Source organism: Candoia aspera, chromosome 1, assembly GCF_035149785.1.
Source record: "Candoia aspera isolate rCanAsp1 chromosome 1, rCanAsp1.hap2, whole genome shotgun sequence".
Classification (NCBI taxonomy): domain Eukaryota; kingdom Metazoa; phylum Chordata; class Lepidosauria; order Squamata; family Boidae; genus Candoia; species Candoia aspera.
The window spans coordinates 179,385,467-179,403,456 of NC_086153.1; the positions used below are offsets into that span (position 1 = coordinate 179,385,467).

The following is a 17,990-nucleotide window of genomic DNA, read 5'->3' on the forward strand; positions in this document are numbered from 1 at the left end:
CCCAGCAAGCTGGGTGCTCATTTCACCAACCTCGGAAGGATGGAAGGCTGAGTTGACCTGGGCTGGCTATTTGAGAACCCAGCTTTTGCTGGGATCGAACTCGGGTCGTGGGGAGAGTTTCGGTTGCAATACTGCCACCTACCCCTCTGCGCCACACGAGGCTCTTATGTATATGTATATGTATATGTATATGTATATGTATATGTATATGTATATGTATATGTATATGTATATGTATATGTATATGCATATATGGGGGGGCAGCTGCGCTGTCGTGGGACGTGATGAGCTGACCTGGCTGCTAGCTAGGGCCGGAGTGGGGAGATTTTGAGTGAGCAGTCTCCTTGGTAGAGTGAGGTATTTGGGAGTTAAGGACTAGAGCCCTGGGGGTAAACCCACCTCTTCAGTTGCTGCGGGACATGCAAAACTGGAGAGAGAGAGGAAAGGAGATGAGAGTAACAATTTGTTGCTGGAGTGCAAGGAGAAGCTGGAGAGAAAAAGCTGGAGAAGGGCTGGAGAGTGAAGTGAGGTGTGCAGGGCAAGCGTCAATTCCTGTTCGAGGTGAGGAGAAGAGGCAGAGGGACAAACTCCACCCGGCACCCCAGAGCCTGGAGGGCGAGAGGGGATCTGGCTGGTTGCAGGCAGCAGCGTCACCCAAGGTCCTGGAGAGGGAAGGGAGGGGGAATCGGCTGCCAGGACGGAAACCCTGGCTTTGATGGAAGACTGGGCAGAAGACACAGCAGGAGGATCTTCCCCCAACTCAGAAGGGACAGTGTTTTGGCTGAGCTGGGAAGAAAGTCAAGCAACGCTGAGCGCACTCCAGTAATCCCTCTCCTCTCCCCTCCCCTCCCCTCCCCTCCCCTCCCCTCTCCCCTCCCCTCCCCTCTCTTTTCCTCTCTCTTATCAAGATGAAAAAGGGGGGAGGGAGGAGGAGAAGTAGAGGGGGAAAGTTGCTGGTAGGAAGGGGTGGGAAGTAACCTGACTCCAGCATTGTGTTATTCACCCTGTTGTAGATACCTTCTGTATATGTAAAAAACCTTTGTCCATTGTCACCTTTGCTTTGTAAATCACCCCCGGTCTAAAAAAGAACCCTGTCACACTGGGTTTGACAGTAGTACAACTGAATTCCAGGCATAGCCTATTGCACAGTACTAGTCATACAACTGGCACTGACAATAGTTCTGGTATGCTTGGGAGGGTCAGTTACTCCATGTTTACACGAGGCAAGAACTTTTACCGAAGAGGTGTCCCTGGTGTGAAATCTTCTATCAAAAAAGTCTGTCCAAGTATTTGTATTGCAACTTCTGTGATGCCGTACTGTAGAAAAACATTCTTTTTCACCTAGAGATACATTTGCTGTCCACTAGTTAAATATTTCAGTATTCTGTGTTACTGCTTTATTTGTGTGTGTGTGTGTGTGTAATGATTTGCCACCCTAAAATCTAGAAAAAATGAAGGACAATATATAATTTTTACAAATACATATGTGTAAGATTATCCCAAAATACATAAATTGGGGTAGGAACAAATAACTTTTACCACAAACGAATGACAATGTTTTCAGATTACATTTTGTGAATTTGTTTCTTTTTCATCTATAATTTTATTCATGAAAGAGGTGAATAATAGGAGTTTCATATTACAGGCAGCTGATATTAGTAACTGGATTATTTAAAATGGAGCATGTCCATTTACGTCTAACTTTTTGGGAGGGTGAGATCATGGTGAATAACAATTATTCTTAAGTGTATGGACTTGGAAAAAGGGATTATCTTGAAATGTCTCCAGCAAAGCTAAATGGCCTCTCCCATTCAATTTTTTTTTGTGATGACTATAGCCGAATTTTTAATCTAAGGGAATTTGAAAGAGTTCTTGGTTTCTTAAAAAGCAACATAGCACAACAAAGCCTGGTACAGAAGTTTTATACTACACTTACTTTCAAAGCCAGTCTCCCAGATCCAAATAATGACCATATCAATTCAGATAAGGCATTGACATGGCTCTATTCATAGAACACACCTAATATAATCAGCTGATAATACAACCGAATTCCCTTTGCAATGGTTTTGGTGACACACGATCACATTAACTGGCTCAAAAGTCACCCTGCCCATATTCTCCAGGGAAGGAGAATATGGCCAAGCCTTGCAGCAGTAGACTACTTGTTTGCATTTGGGAGGGGATAGGAAAATTTTTAGAGGGCACAAAAGGTCATGCTGCACATTTTTGAAGCATCATTTGGTGTCATCTCTGGTTGTAAGTAATTCCAGGAGAAGTGTCAGTTGTCAGGAGTGTCGGGAGTTGCCAGTAGCCCATTGGCGTGGGGCTTAGTTGGTCTCTGTGGCCCATCAGTGTTCAGTGACTGCTGGCATCTGGCTTCTGGTAGTCAATTCTACAGTGGACAGCTAGGCTTTTCCAGCTGCTTTTTTGTTCCCAATTGTGGGAGGTCGATGGTCTTAATGGATGGGCCCAGCCTATTGGCCCACTTTTGCCTTTAAGTCCTTTTTGGACTTTTTCAGATTAGGAGCAAACTGTCCAATAAACTTTGCTTTATATGTTATTCAACCATACAAAGATTTTTGGTAAAAGATATATTTCTGCAAATTACAAAAATGTTCCCCCCTCCCCCTTCTAGGTGGTTTCCAGAAGTGCAAAATATCTATTACCAAGGCAATAAACGAAAGCAGGTGCCTACCAATGCCAGCAGTGCCCAATTAGAGGCTTTCTTCAACTGTGCCGCAGCCTTAATGACCCAGCAACTGCAAAGTCTAGCTTTAAATTCAATGGAGGACTTCACAAATTTAATTGTGCAACCTAAGGTAAGTAAGATTTTCTGACAAGCTTACCAGCCTTTCCACATTGTTCCAGGTGACTCTTGAAAAAAAAAAAGTATTTTTTTTTAAGTGTAAAAGGCAAGCTTCTGTTTAGAAAGAGGGAATATATAAAAAATAAAAAATTCCCTTCTCACCCCTATGGGTGGTATGTGTCTTCCTCAGCCTCGGGTCCTCTACCAGAAGCTGGGGAGTTTGAGGGTTCTGCGCAGTTTCTTAGCTGTTCCTAGCACTGCACTCTTCTGGACAGAGAGCTCTGAGGTTGTTCCTGGGGTCTCTTGGAGCCACTCTCCCAGCTTGGGGGTCACTGCCCCAAGTGCCCCTACCACCACTGGAACCACTTTGGCCTTCACTTTCTGCATCCTCTCTAGTTCCTCCTTCAGGCCCTGGTACATCCCCAGCTTCTTATACTCCTTCTTCCTGATGTTGCTGTCACTTGGCACTGCTACATCTATCACCACTGCTGTCTTCTGGTCCTTGTCTACTACCACGATGTCTGATTGATTGGCCAGTACCTGCCTGTCTGGATCTGGAAGTCCCACAGGATCTTAGCCCTGTCATTCTCCACAACCTTCTGTGGAATCTCCCATCTGGACTTGGGAGGGTCTAGCCCATACACTGCAGATGATCCTGTACACAATGCCAGCTACTTGGTTGTGCTGTTCAGTGTATGCTGTTCCTGCCTGCATCTTACACCCTGCCACTATGTGTTGGACTGTCTCTGAGGCCTCTCTGCACAGTCTGCACCTCAGGTCCTGTCTAGTGTGGTAGACCCCTGCTTCTATGGATCTGGTGCTTAGTGCCTGTTCTTGTGCTGCTATGATCAGTGCCTCAGTGCTGTCTTTTAGTACAGCCCTTTCCAGCCGCTGGTAGGATTTCCGAAGGTCAGCCACCTCAACTATCTGTCAGTGGTACATCCCATGCAGGGTCTTGTCTTGCCATGGCACTTCCTCTGCTTGATCTTCCTTCCATGTCTGCTGCTGCCTCAGGCATTCCCTCAACAGCTCATCTTTAGGTGCCATCTTACTGATGTACTTCTGGATGCTCTGGGTCTCATCCAGGACAGTGGCTTGGACACTCACCAGATCCCGCCATCCCTCTTTCTGCCTGGTATACAGTCTCTGGGGGTTGGACTTGGGGTGGAAGCCTCTGTACGTTGTGAGGAGCTTCCGGGTCAGCAGCCTCCATGTCCTCCTTTGGCCAGCTCACTATACTGGCAGGGTATCTGATGACTGGCAGGGCATACATGTTGATGGTGTGGATCTTGTTCTTCCCATTGAGCTGGCTCTTTAGGACCTGTCTTATCCTTTGGTGGTACTTGGTTGTTGCTGTCTTCCTTGCCTCCTCATCGTGGTTCCCATGTGTCTGTGGGATACCAAGGTACTTGTAGCTGGTCTGTATGTCTGCTATGTGGCCTGCTGGTAGTTTCACCCCATCATCCTTATCTACCTTCCCTCTCTTTACTACCATGTGGCCACACTTCTCCAGTCCGAATGACTCACTGTAGATCTGTGTCAGGTGGATCAGTGAGTTGATGTCTCATTCACTGATCTCATATAGCTTGATGTCATCCATGTAGAGGAGGTGGCTGATGGTAGTTCCACTCTTGAACTTGTATCTGTATCCACTTCTTGTGATAATCTGTCTGAGGGGGTTCAAGCTCATGCAGAACAGCAGTGGGGACATCGCATCACCTTGGTATATGCCACACTAGATGGCCACTTGTGCAAGCTGCCTTGAGTTGACTTCCAGCGTTCTTGAGGAAGGTCCTGAGTGTCCTGTTGACTTGTATAGCACCAAACATTCACAGATCCATGTGTGTGGCATTGAGTGATAGACTTTCCTGTAGTCAATCCAGGCTGTGCTCAGATTGGTCTGTCTAGACCTTGAGTCTTGGGTGACTGCTCTATCTATGAGCAGCTGGTGTTTGGAGGCTCTGGTGTTGTTCCCAATGCCCTTCTGAGCTGTGCTCATGTACTGGCCTATGTGCTCCTGCAGCTTGGCAGCTATGATGCCTGATAGGACTTTCCATGTTGTGGGGAGGCAGGTTATTGGCTGGTAGTTGGATGGTGTTGTTCCTTTTTTGGGGGTCTTTCATGATCAGCACTGTCCTACCTTGTGTTAGCCAGTCTGGGTGGGAGCCTGCTGCTAGCAGCTGGTTCATCTGTGCTGCTAGGGGTTCATGCACTGCTGTTAGTTTCTTTAGCCAGTGGGTGTGGATCATGACTGGGCCAGGTGCTGTCAAGCTCTTCATGTTCTTGACCCGCTGTTGGATGTCTGCTACTGTGATGGTGACTGGTTCCTGCTCTGGAAGACTTATGCAGTCTGCTCTCAGGTCCTGCAGCCACTTTGCACTGGTGTTATATGTCTTCTCTTCCTCCCATATGTTCTTCCAGTACTGTTCAGTTTCTGCTGTTGCTGGCTCTGCTGTTACTGTGTTGTTGCACTGCAGTTGGGAGTACACCTTGGACGGTTCTTTGGCAAACAGGGCATTTATCTTCTCGGCCTTTACTTCTCTAGTGTATCTCCTTAGCCTGGTAGCCAGTGCTGTGAGCCTTTGTTTAGCAGTCTCTAGGGCTTCAGATGGAGTCAGGCCCTTGTATTTTTTCAGTAGCTGAGTCTTATCCTTAATCTCCACACCCTTCTGTAGTTCTACCAGCTGACTAACTTCTCTCTGAGCTGCCTTGATCTTAGCCTCCAACCTCATTTTCCAGGGGGGGTATGTACTGCTGTTCTTCTTGACCATGTAGCCAAGCATCTCCACAATTACAGCGGCTGTAGCGTATACTAGTTCATTGGTTTGAGTTATAGTGGTAGTAGGGATTGTCGCGAGGGCTCTATTGGCATCTCCTAGCATACTATCTGATGGTACTTCTCCACTGAGCCTTGGTAATCGGTCTCGAGACTTGACTGTAGCTAGTCTATCCATGATCTTTTGCCTCATATCAGCTGCTGTGCTCTGTAATGGAGTGGGTGGCAGCGACGTTCCAGCTTCAGGTGTTGGCTAGACCTCCAGTTGTTCTTCCGGGTCTTCTTGAGTCTGGGATATAATGTGTAGTTGGTCTATCTCAAGTTGTGAGAGCAGCTTCCTCTTCACTAGGTTGAAGTGTTGGGTAACTAGCTGTTTCTCAGTTAGTGTGGATGCAGGTCTTCTGTCCATCCATAATTCCCTCATGTGTTTCATATATCCCCTCTCATTAGGTCTGCTGTTGTAGTAGCATTCCATCAATTCCAGGTTCTCTTGTCTCATCCATGTATGGTTTGTTGCAGTAGCACACTTATTGTCAGATTGTCCTGGTTCCCCAACGTCTGACCTGGACCTTGTTAATCGGGGCGATGTCCGAGCCGGCATGATTCTCTTAGTTTGTGTCACTCTCATACTTGAAGTAGGCAGGTGAAGCATTAGGGAGTCTTTCCCCAAGGCCCTCTACTGGTAAGGTAGGTACAGATGGGATTTGAACCCCTGTCTTCCACCCACTCCAAAGATGGTGCTCTAACCACTACGCTATCCAGCCACTCCAGTAATATAGATAGTGTGTGTGTGTGTGTTTGTGTGTGAAAGGTGAAAGGTCCCCTGTGCAAGCACCGAGTCATGTCTGACCCTTTGGGGGGAAGCCGCTTTCGCACCGTTTTCTTGGCAGACTATAGCGGGGTGGTTTGCCATTGCCTCCCCCAGTCATCACCTTCCCCAGCAAACTGGGTGCTCATTTTACCGACCTCGGAAGGACGGAAGGCTGAGTCGACCTGAGCCGGCTACCCGAGAATCCAGCTTCCGCTGGGATCGAACTCGGGTTGTGGGGAGAGTTTCAGTTGCAATACTGCTGCCTACCACTCTGTGCCACACGAGGCTCTGTATAATATATATAAGATATAAGATATAAGATATAGATGGATAGAATATAGGAGCACTCAGGGCTGTGACTCCTAAGCTGGGAGAGTGGCTCCAACAGATCCCAGGAGCAACCTCAGAGCTCTCTGTCCAGAAGAGTGCAGTGCTAGGAACAGCTAAGAGACTGCGCAGAACCCTCAGACTCCCAGGCCTCTGGTAGAGGACCCGAGGTTGAGGAAGACACATGCCACCCATAGGGGTGAGAAGGGGATATTTATTTATTTATTTTTAAAAGGCTGGAATTATACTGTAGTTTTATTATGTGCTATGTGCTATGTGTTGATGGGTGGGAGGGTTATTAACAAAATTTCAACACAGCTTCTTCTGGGACTGGACTTGGGAGGTTGATCTTCCAGAGGAAGATTTATGGTGAAGCCCAAGTAGGATTCATGTTTCCAATCAATCAATCAATCAATCAATCAATCAATCAATGTAAATCTATAGAGGAGGTGGGGGTTGAATGGTCTCTTCTAGCCCGTTTAATATTTTGAAAACCTGACACGCTTATACTAATGCTTTGCACAGGCATTTTCGCCTTCCGTGTCACTTTCTAGAAGGACTGTGTGGCTACTTGGTGTTGTGTGGTCATAGCCAAAGCAGAACCCATCCCATCTCTCACATTCTCAGATTTTGCATTGTTTTGAGTTGTGTTGTTCTTTTAGTATCCTCCTCAGTAATGGATTTATTTCTCTCTGAGCAGAAATCTATCCAAGCCTTTGAACACCCTGGATTTATAATGCGACTGATTCTTGAGAATGAGAATATTATATTTGAACCTGAGTTTAGTGACTACGAAGCCATATTTATGAATACTTTTACAATCATGGTAAAAGCTGTTAATATGTTTCCAAGAGTAGAGACCAAACTTTATTCAAAGTTGGTAAGGAATACTCTAACTATATTATTTTTGGTTTTTTTAAGCAAATGTGTTTTCTGAAGAGCTTCCAATTCCCCAATCCCTCCTTGTGAATTCTCTGTACTTGCATATACTGTATCCCCATGTTGCACATATATCTCTTTTCTAGTTCTTCCAGGCAGCTGAAAAAAGTAATTAAAAGCAAATAAAAAAATCAAGTTACTTTTAAAATTAAGATTAAACAGTAAACCATGCATACATTTGAGCTGTGATTATCTTATGTGAGGTTACCATAAGCATGCTTCATTTAAGGGCTGTATTGAAGTATTTCCTGTGGCTTTTACAGTAACGTGGGTGGAGTGGTAAACCATGCAGGAGTGGCCTTTTCCCCCTCCTTCCACAATTGCTAATGAAAGGGAAATAATTTGTACCAAAAAATAATTTTAGACTGATACAAAAGATTACCAATAGCGGGGAACATTGCTGTGGATAGAACAGATATAAGATACCCTTAAGGGGGTGTCACCCCTTGTCACATACATTTGCTGATGACTCTGGTCCTTTTCAGTCATGCCACACTTAGTTGCTGATCAAATGCTTTGCTGGCTGAATGTTCCTCTAGCATATTGGAGCTTCCACTTGCATCCTGTAGCCCAGATTTCCCCACCCTTTGCCCTCTAAACGTGTTGAGTAAGATTCTCATCGTTCTTCATAAACAGAGACAGGTTGGCAGGGATGATCAACATATCTGAAGAATACCACGTTGGGGAAAGCTGAAACCGTTCCTCAGCTACATGATGTTCAGTGTAGGATTGCACACTTAGTCTAAGTATTAACTGATTAATTTTATTATTGGTAAAAAAGAAATTCTATTATTTTGAAAGCCTGAAAGCAAAACCAAATCCATGAATTTGAAACCTATCATCCTTGATGAAATTTTGGAAGCACATAAGCAGAAAATTAAGGAAGAGATTGCCAAGGAGAGCGTGGCACCAAATGAACACCTCAAACTGTATGATAAATACCACGATTTGATAACCAGGCAAGCAGAGCGGGACATTGATCAATTCCTCTCAGAGGAGCACACATTTGAAGAAATAACAGCAGAAGTTGCCAGGTATCAAAACATCCGTGATGACATTCAGTACAACTCCAGAAAGGTAGTGTATCCATTCAGTGAAAAATCTGTTTTTATTTCATGTTCTCCGATACAGTATGCTTTGAAGGAAAATCATAGTAGTACTGCAGGTGTAGTAGTTTCATGGTCTTACATGGTTTTGTCCTGTGTATGAGCCCAGGCAGTGTATTCATACCTGTATGTTTGATAACATATACCCTCTAACCAGCATTCTTTGTGCCAGATCTTATGTGTAGTCACTAATCGCTGGCGTTCAAGTCAATAGTATGGAATACATGTTTTTCATCACAGAGAAGCTAACTTTGCTTGGGGTATTATTAATGTTCTCTCTAAACTGTGCTTATCTGCTTCTATGCCATGGGGTAATATTGGGTATTATATTATAAAAATTGGTTGGCAGGCTAAACACTCAGAAGGAATTGCTTATCCCCAAATATTTTGCAGCTTTTTTGGGGTGGGTGTGGGGAGAGGTTAACTCCAGGATGACAAAGCGCTGCATAGAACTATGGTTGGGGAAGAACATTTTGTTCTTTTTTGGAAAGAATCACTGTGGTAGAACCGCTTTTTCATTAAACAGGGAGACCCCAAAGAGAAGAGTGTACCATGAGTAAAGACCCAAGATATAAATTCATTTAATAAAATACATGAGAGCCTTTCTGCAGAAAGCCAAAAGCTCATGTGTTCATAACAGCCAGTTAGAATTTCTTCCAAGATTATATTCATAAGATGGGACAAAGATTTTCCCCACTTTATTTAAAATAAAAAGTATAATTGTACAGAGGGGTGTGAGGCACACTTGTCTTTTCCTGGAGAGCCGGACTGGAATGTACCTTGGATCCTGCTAGTATGTTAAGATAGCATGCTCCCCCAGGAACAATGGAATAATGGAATAAGGACGGCAAATGGGGAATGTGTCCTTTTTCCCCCTGAACCAAGACAGGCTGGCATCTTGAAAGAGCAAGTCTCACCAACCTTCTGCAAGGACAACCTGTGCTTTCCAAGCGCTCCCCTGTTGCACGAAGAAATCCCCTGTATCATCGTGTTGCATGGCTTCCTTGGCGTGGTTCCCCATCATGCCATATTAGCTTAAAAAAAGGCAGAGGGGAGGGAGACCCAAGGGCATGTCATAAAATGAAGCAAGGGAGGTGTAGCCCTCCCCTCAGAAATTTGTGGGGAAACTGCTTGTCCCCCATTTGTTTCTCCCCCACAAATGAAAAAAAAAAACTGGCCAGAACAATACTGGCATTGGATTCAATGCTTCTGAGAGGCTTTCAAGGAGGACATGAGGACAATAGCAATTAGTATAAAGACAGTGAAGGTTGCTCTGCCATCCTTTTCAAGATTTGGCAGCCATCACTGTGTCCCGTGGAAGTGAATTCCATGGTGTAATTATGTAGGTGGTGAAGAGGTGCTTCCCTTTGCCTTGCGTGACATGGTCTGGAGCCCCGGCTTTGCAGTCAGGGACTCCCTGTTTCTTAGCCAACTCTGAAAGAAACCATTTTAATTTGGTTTTCAGGGTTAAATTTTAGAATCTTAGTCAAAGTGCACTTTGGATAGTTTAGGACTATCCTAAGTCTGGGAATGGAAACAGGTTGAGATGTTCCCTGCATTGCACTTTCCGCAATCCCAATCTGTACCACTGAAGTAAATATACAGTGTTTGGTAGCTAAATGTTTTTAGCTTGGAGAGCAAAAGGTATGCAACTTTCTTGTAGCTTATAACTGCTGTAATATTTATCAGCAGTAAAATAAAACAAATGTAAAGGTTTCCCGCAGAGTGTTCCATGCAGTCTGAGGTCAAGGCCTTGACAATCTCCTTAGCTAATATTTGTCCTAGGAATGCACACTGGAAGGAGCAGGGTGGACTAGCAAATAAGAACCATTTCTACTTCCCACTTTGTAATCCCTGTTTGGAGTTTTAATCTTTTTATTCAAAGTACTGGTCTATTATCAACGTCCTCCATCTCTTTCAGAGCCCATTATAACTGATATAACTGAAATTCCTCACAGCTCTTATCTCTTTTTTGAGTAGAGTATCTCACAACTGCCGTGAATCGGAAGTCAGCCATCTACTTTTAATAATACACTACTGCCAATGACCTGCAGAGTCATTTTAGGCCATCAGAAACAAAGCAGAACAAAAACTTGGTATCCCTAGGGATCTTTGTGATATTTGGAAAATGTATTATTGATTTTTGCTGGCAATCCTGTTCTCATCAATGCCTGTGCTCTAGTGCATTCGTCTAGGAATGTTTGAGTTACACTGTGATGAACTGATCAGATCGCTGGCAAAACGAGCTGATTCTATTTGTTCCAAAATCATTGCCAAAATGTTCAAAGATCATCAAGAACTAACTTTAAGGTAAATGTCTTATTTGGAAAGATGCAAATAATTGTGGCTCTGATCCAGTTGTGGTTGCAGGCAGCAAACTGTTCTCAGCAATTGATGCCTGCAGATGGGAATATTCTTGAATTATGTCCTATCTGTTCTGAAATCATTGTATTGTGGGTGCAGAACTGTGTCTATGTGGGAAGTGGTAGCATGCTTGCAAGACTGGTTCTCGACATGTTCCATTTATGCCAGTAGTATGACATTATGGTGTCTGTGTCTTGATGTATAGTATGTCATTACACATTTCATCAAGGAGCTCAATTAGAATTGCTAGAACTGTGGTTTAAGCATAGAGGGAATCAGCTCTCTTCTGTCCTGCTCTCTTTCCTTGCAGCCTTCCACAAGGTTATGGCCAACATTTCTGGTCCAATAATAGTTGCCTGGAAGTGGGGAGCGTAGGCTGGTTTCTTTTCCTCTCTTTGCTTGCTTGCTTGATTAGAAGCTCAGGATGGTGTAGATAGCCCTCCCTCCTCTGATTTTTTTTTCTCTGCAAGCGCAACCCTGTAGGGTAGATTGGCTTGAACAAGAGTGACTGTCCCAAATCTCCCACTGAGTTTCTGTGGCTGAGGGAGGACTCGAACCTGACTCTTTCTACTTGTAGTCCCACACATTAACTTACACCACACTGATGCTCAGCTTACTATTTTATTTTATTTTATTATTTTATTTTTATCCTGCCTTTATTATTGTTATAAATGACTCAAGGTGGGGAACATACCTAACACTCCTTCCTCCTCCTATTTTCCCCACAACAGCAACCCTGTGAGGTGAGTTGGGCTGACAGAGAGGGACTGGCCCGAGGTCACCCTACTGGCTTTCATGCTTAAGGTGGGACTAGAACTCTCAGTCTCCTGGTTTCTAGCCTAGCACCTTAATCACTAGACCAAACTAGCAGGCCCCTTCAATCAACCATCTCAAGGTGCTTTGATGCTGCAGGTCTTTCGGTTTGTACTCTTATAGTTTGTTGCATATGCATGGGAGAGGTGTGTGCATTACATATTTGCTTTTCCAATTCAGGCTATGTGAGGAGTTTGAGAAGATAGCAGAGAAAGCCCTTTCCACTCCATCAAATACGCATGAGTTAATGGAATTTAAGGTATGCGTTACTTGGTAAATGGGAATAGTTATACTCTTTTGAAAATGAAAAGCAAAGATTCTCTGAATTCTAAGGAACCTTATGTAGCATGCAGAAGCATTTCTGGAAACAAAACAACTCATTAAGGGCAAGTTGCCCTCCTTGATCTTAACTGAAATAAGCCTGGATATTTTGCTTCTGTGTTAAAATCTAACTTTACACAGACAACAAAGCAAGGATCTTTCAAGTTATTTCAAGTTTAGTGGAAAATATTTCAAGCAAGGAGAGGCAACCTAAAGCTCCAGGGCTGTATGAAGTCTTGGAGATCTTTATGGCCATTGTAGCTAAAAACTGATCGCAGAGTATCCCACCAAATACAGTGGGGAGAAAGACAAAACATTCGTCTTTTGTCTTTCTTGCATTAGAAGCCCTAAATTAGATGTAGCAAAGTAAACAAGCAACAAAACAACACAGCTCCCCAACCCACCCACCTAGGAAAAAAAAATTGGTCTTACCTATGCATGTGATATGGTACCACCCATTTGGTATCACCATCCCGTTCATTATGTTCCTCCTATGTCTAAGAAATGTTAAGCACAGCCTCCTGCTATTAAATGTTGCAGACTTCTGGGTTTTGAAAACTAGCCTGCACTATTAATATTCAGTGAAACAAAACTATTTCATTGAACAAGACACACCATGGAGATAATCCAATATTTTACAAGTTGGTAATGGAGCTTTTTGAAGGTGGTAATGATAGCTGTTTAAAAGACTGGGGTGAGATACTAGGGCACTTTTCTATCTAGCAAACTCCCTGGGGCTATACACTGTTTTACAGATGTGTTAAACAATTGATTTACTTGTTCATTTTTTGGGCTAAAAGAGATAAGGTAAAATCTCTTTTTATAAAGCTCACTTTCTGATGTCTTTATGGAAATGTCCGAATGATTTTCTGGCAACCATACAGAAGTGGTTTGCGGCGGTGCTATTTTTTGGCTTCCCAATCTAACTTGGTGCTCCCCCATTCAAATATGATCCAGCTCCAGGCATGCACAGGTGTTTAGCCTGGTTAAGGTTGATGAAATGCTGCCATCCACATGGAATAAATGGGAAAGGAAGGAGACCCTGCACTGGATATTGAAATGTTATAGTATCAGTTCAGAACTATAGACTTGTTGACTCTAAGAGCCGCATAGTCCCATTCAGTGTGTATTCTGGTAGACTCATGAATGCTAATCTCTACATAAAATACCAACCTGATACGTAGGATATTGAACCAGTGTGATTTTAATTTTAATGAACTTTATCCAGCATTTATTTTAGTATGCTTAAGCAAACCTTGCCCTATCCTGAAATGTGGCTGAAATAATAATTCCTCCTCCTCCTCCTCCCGCTCCCCCTCCTCCCCTCTTCCTCTGGCAAAAAAGGAATTAATTTTTCTGCAAGTAAAAGAGTTCAGAAATGACTCCAGTTGTTTAATATTTCTTCCCAACCAGGCATATATAGAGAAAGTGGAAACAGTTGACATGCTGGAAATGGAACAAAAATTAATCAGTACCAAAAATTGCCTGGCCTTCCTGATAGAATGTGCAAACTTTTCACCAGTTGATATTCGACTAAACAATAGCGTCTTTCAGTGGTATGGACGGATGGGGGAGATTTTCGATGAACATAGGAAGATCATTAAAGAAAAAACTGAACAGTTTCAAGAAGGTCTTAAAGTTAGTGTTCTTTTTACTTTGAATAGTTTGCTGAGATAACCAGATTTGCATGCAGCAGCTCTCACTTTAAAAGTGGTGGATAGCTATTACCTTGCTCTGCACAAGTGACAATGAAGAGTTTACTACATTGAATAGATATGTGGCATTGACCATATCAAAATATCTAAAAACAAATGCATTTGCTTTGATCCAGCAAGTCAGATTTACATATTTAGGCAAGCTCTATATTATTGGTGTAGATGATAATGTACACCCAGATGTTGTTCCTTACCTGCCCTGAAGTGCTTATGCAGCATTTGCATCTTTTCATGCAAATGGGGATGTTAGGCAAAACGTTTGCCTGTAATTATAGCCTGAGGCTTAGCAATACACAGTTTTTAGTATTACCTATTGGAATTTAATCCCAAACCTTTAAAAAACCGGTATCAATTGGTGCCATGGAGAAGATTTAAACCAATTACTTTGCAGGCAGTTGGCTGATTATAATACTGAAAATGCTAAATAGTTGTGAAGTTGTGCCATTACATTCCAATGCTGAACAGTTTATCTCACTTTATCTGTATTTATCTATATCTTTGTATTTGACATTTTGTTTTTTAGATGCGCTGTGAAAGATTTGTGGAGGAACTGGAGAGTTATGCTAAACAAGCTGAAGAATTTTATTCTTATGGTGACATTCAAGAGGTCAATAGATATTTGAAAAAAGCCCAAGCACTGAATACCAAGTTAGATGTAGCCGCTGATAAGGTAAGGTTTTCTGTTTTCCTTATAATTGAGGTTTTGTCTTAATTTAGTGATGGAACACTTTCCTACCATACTGAACAACACAGATTCAGTAAATGGATCTCAGGAGATCGATATTTGGAGATCTTGGAGGCTGAGAATACTTGGCCAGTGATCTGACTGAATGTACACTTTGCATTTGCATACGATTCATGTTTAAATTTGAGATCATTGTTAACTATATAAGCACAAAAAGCAGCTTTATACTGAGGGCTGTGGTCCATCTGGCTTAGTTCTGTCTATGCTGAGTAATAGCCTCTGGGGTTTCAGCAGCCAGTCTTTCCCAACCCTTCCTAGAGATGTTGGCTTTTGAACCCCAGCTCTTCTGTATCCCAAGCATGTTGGATTATCATGATGCTATTTCTCTGTGTGTTGAGATGAAATCTGTCTCCCCCAATTAAATGTTTTTATGTAATTATTCATTGACCTTATTAAAGTTAAATGAACGTTTTTATTAACATTACCTTAATAGATATACCTTTTTAAGGGTTTTGCAGAATGTTGGAGGCACCTTAAAATTAACTACATTGGCTAAACAAAAGTTTGTAGTTACCTTTAATGGAAAACCTCCACCTTCCACCCTGGTTATGTGAGTTCAGCAGAATTCTAGATTTGATGGTTCTCTTGCCAGGGATTCTCATTATCTTCCTCCATAGGAGTGCCCTGTGCGCCTTAGGATACAGAGCTCTCGATTACCACTGATTATCTAGCATTGCTGATTTGTGAAAGATCTGTGATGTGTGTGAGTTGCAGTTGGCATGCAGCAAAGTGAATTCATTTTTCATTCCCTCGAAACAATGTGATGAAGCAATCATTTATCATTTGTTCAACTTTACTATCGAATTGCTTTCCCTGATGCCTTTAATGCTTGCATTTTGGCTCTGAGACACACTCACGAGTAAGACCTTTAGGTATATATTCTCAGATTCTGTGTTTTCCTGTAACGTTATTCAATTTTATCACAAATAAGTTAACAGCTAAGCCACTTGGATATATCTCCATGTTACACTGATCTCACTAGTACTCCTGTCAAACTGTTCACCCTGGGGAGTGAATGCATGACTAACTGCTGTTTAAATACTATATTTTTATAGTGTAGAAGGTTTAAAGGGTGAAGAGGTCCCTTAAGGGCCACACTGACAGTCAGAAAAATGGGATAGAGCAATGAATAGATTTTTTAAAAACATAAGGTTAAAGTTTGTAATAAAGCAATCATGCATTAACTTTTTTTAAAAAAATCCTTGTGGCTTCTGTAGATTGATCAATTTAATGTAGAAGAGGAGGCCTATGGATGGCTGGCATCTCAGTACCCTCAGCGTAAAAAAATTCAAGATACTCTGAGTCCATACCTTCGACTTTATGACTTGACAGTAGAGTTTAACACCAAGTATAGAAACTGGATGGATGGAATATTCACTAAGGTGAATCCAGATCAAGTTGAGCAAGATACAGGAAACGCTTGGCGTGCACTGTATAAACTGGAAAAAACCTTCCATGACTCTCCAAATGCATTATTTCTAACAACAAGGATCAAGACAAAGGTGGAAGAATTTAAAGAACACATTCCATTGATTCAAGTAATCTGCAACCCTGGTTTGCAAGACCGTCACTGGGAGGCCATGTCAGAAATAGTTGGGTACTCTCTGAAACCTTCCGAAGATTCAACTGTCTCTTCTTATATTGATATGCACCTTGAGCAATATTTGGAGAAATTTGAAACCATTAGTGAAACAGCCAGCAAAGAGCATTCACTTGAGAAGGCCATGGTGAAAATGATTTCAGAATGGGATGCTATGGAATTTGTTCTCCTTTCATACCGAGAAACAGGGACTTATATTTTATCAGCTGTAGATGACATTCAAATGTTGCTGGATGACCACATAGTCAAAACTCAGACCATGAGAGGATCTCCTTTTATCAAACCTTATGAGAGAAAAATGAGGTAAAATGATTCCTAAGGGATTTGATGTTGCACACAAATGAACTTGGTTTATTTGTGAAAATGCTTTGCTCCATGGGCCAAACCTATGAGAGGGCCAAACCTATGAGAGTCAGGCTTGTTGAAAAAGTCAACTACTGATTTAATATTCAGCACAGGAAACAGAGTGGTTGGGTCATTTAATGTGTTGAGTGGGAAGCCTGTAAGCAAGAGCAGAAATATTTGGTCACTCATGTTTCTGTGGAGGGTAGAGGGAATGGCCTTGAGGGACAAGAGGAAGAGCTGCTGTCAAGGCAACAGTCAGATACAGTAAAAGAAGAAACCTGGGTCCGGGACCGAAATGTAACTGTCTCAGACAAGCCCCTCCCTAGTTCACATGAACCGGGAGGGAGGGGGGAGGTACATTCAAACTTGCAAGATTCTGTTACTGTAACTTTACAATAAAAGTAGTAGTATGGAGTCCTTGGTGCTCTCTGAGCCTTGTTGGCTCAGAGAGCAAGGCTCAGAGAGCACCAAGGACTCCACAGTTCAACCCTGAGTTAAAAATATTTGCTTTGAAAGTAGTATTAGTCTACATTACTTTGGTTTCCTAGTCTGGTCTATCTTGCAGGGCTGACAGTTTCTCCCTAAAATTCATTTCACTCCAGTTGTTGGTTTCTTCATGGGGCTCTGAGAAATCAGGCTCCACAGTTCATCTTCTGCTCTACATTAAATCAGGCCCTGCTTCTCTTACATCTAACTTGCCTAAACACTTTGGGCTATATCCAGGCTTATACAACAGGCCTTCCCATCCCCTGTGCATGCCTCAGGTTTGCCCTCGAGGGCCCTTATCCCCCCAGAGCAAATGGGGATTGTAGGCTGTGCATATGGAGTAAGGAAAAAAATACATTCTGCAAGCAGATGCTACTCTGCCAGAAGAGCCTTTTTGATTTCATAGGACTTTGGTTATCTCTGGGGTGAAAAACATTGCAAGATTCAAAATATTATCCTCCAAAGGTTATAAACAACATTTAACTGGATGGGAAAGGTTGTGCTTTTAAAAATTCTTGTCCCATTTTACTTTTTTGCCTGTGACTTGACTAGGCCTAAGGCAGGGGACTATGGTGTTCCTCCTCTTTTCACTGTGCTATTTCTCTCTCTAGGAATGCAATTATTACGGCTTTTACTAGCTCTTGGAGCTCTTTTATGGATCTGAATGTACTTTGACTAGCTCATACGTGGTGCTTCTTTTTAATAATTCAGTTCTTTGGCAGTATTCAGGGTGCACTATTGTAGAGGTTGGTACTAATTGACTGTATCTTTTATTTATGTTCGTCATGTATTTTGAAAATAGAACCTGGGACTTCTTGGTTCAGAAGTTTGAATCT

The 17,990-nt window shown here is 42.6% G+C and overlaps 1 protein-coding gene across 1 annotated transcript in view; it reads left to right on the top strand.

Moving 5' to 3' along the window:
• The window catches only part of DNAH7 (dynein axonemal heavy chain 7), a 152,509-nt gene that overhangs the window by 20,757 nt on the left and 113,762 nt on the right, over positions 1-17,990 (top strand). Inside the window, exons 8-15 of the mRNA XM_063304672.1 lie at positions 2,636-2,819; positions 7,421-7,600; positions 8,461-8,736; positions 10,948-11,075; positions 12,123-12,201; positions 13,677-13,901; positions 14,502-14,648; positions 15,941-16,626. Of these exons, the coding sequence (XP_063160742.1) occupies positions 2,636-2,819; positions 7,421-7,600; positions 8,461-8,736; positions 10,948-11,075; positions 12,123-12,201; positions 13,677-13,901; positions 14,502-14,648; positions 15,941-16,626 (1,905 nt within the window). The remainder of the gene's footprint in view (positions 1-2,635; positions 2,820-7,420; positions 7,601-8,460; positions 8,737-10,947; positions 11,076-12,122; positions 12,202-13,676; positions 13,902-14,501; positions 14,649-15,940; positions 16,627-17,990) is intronic.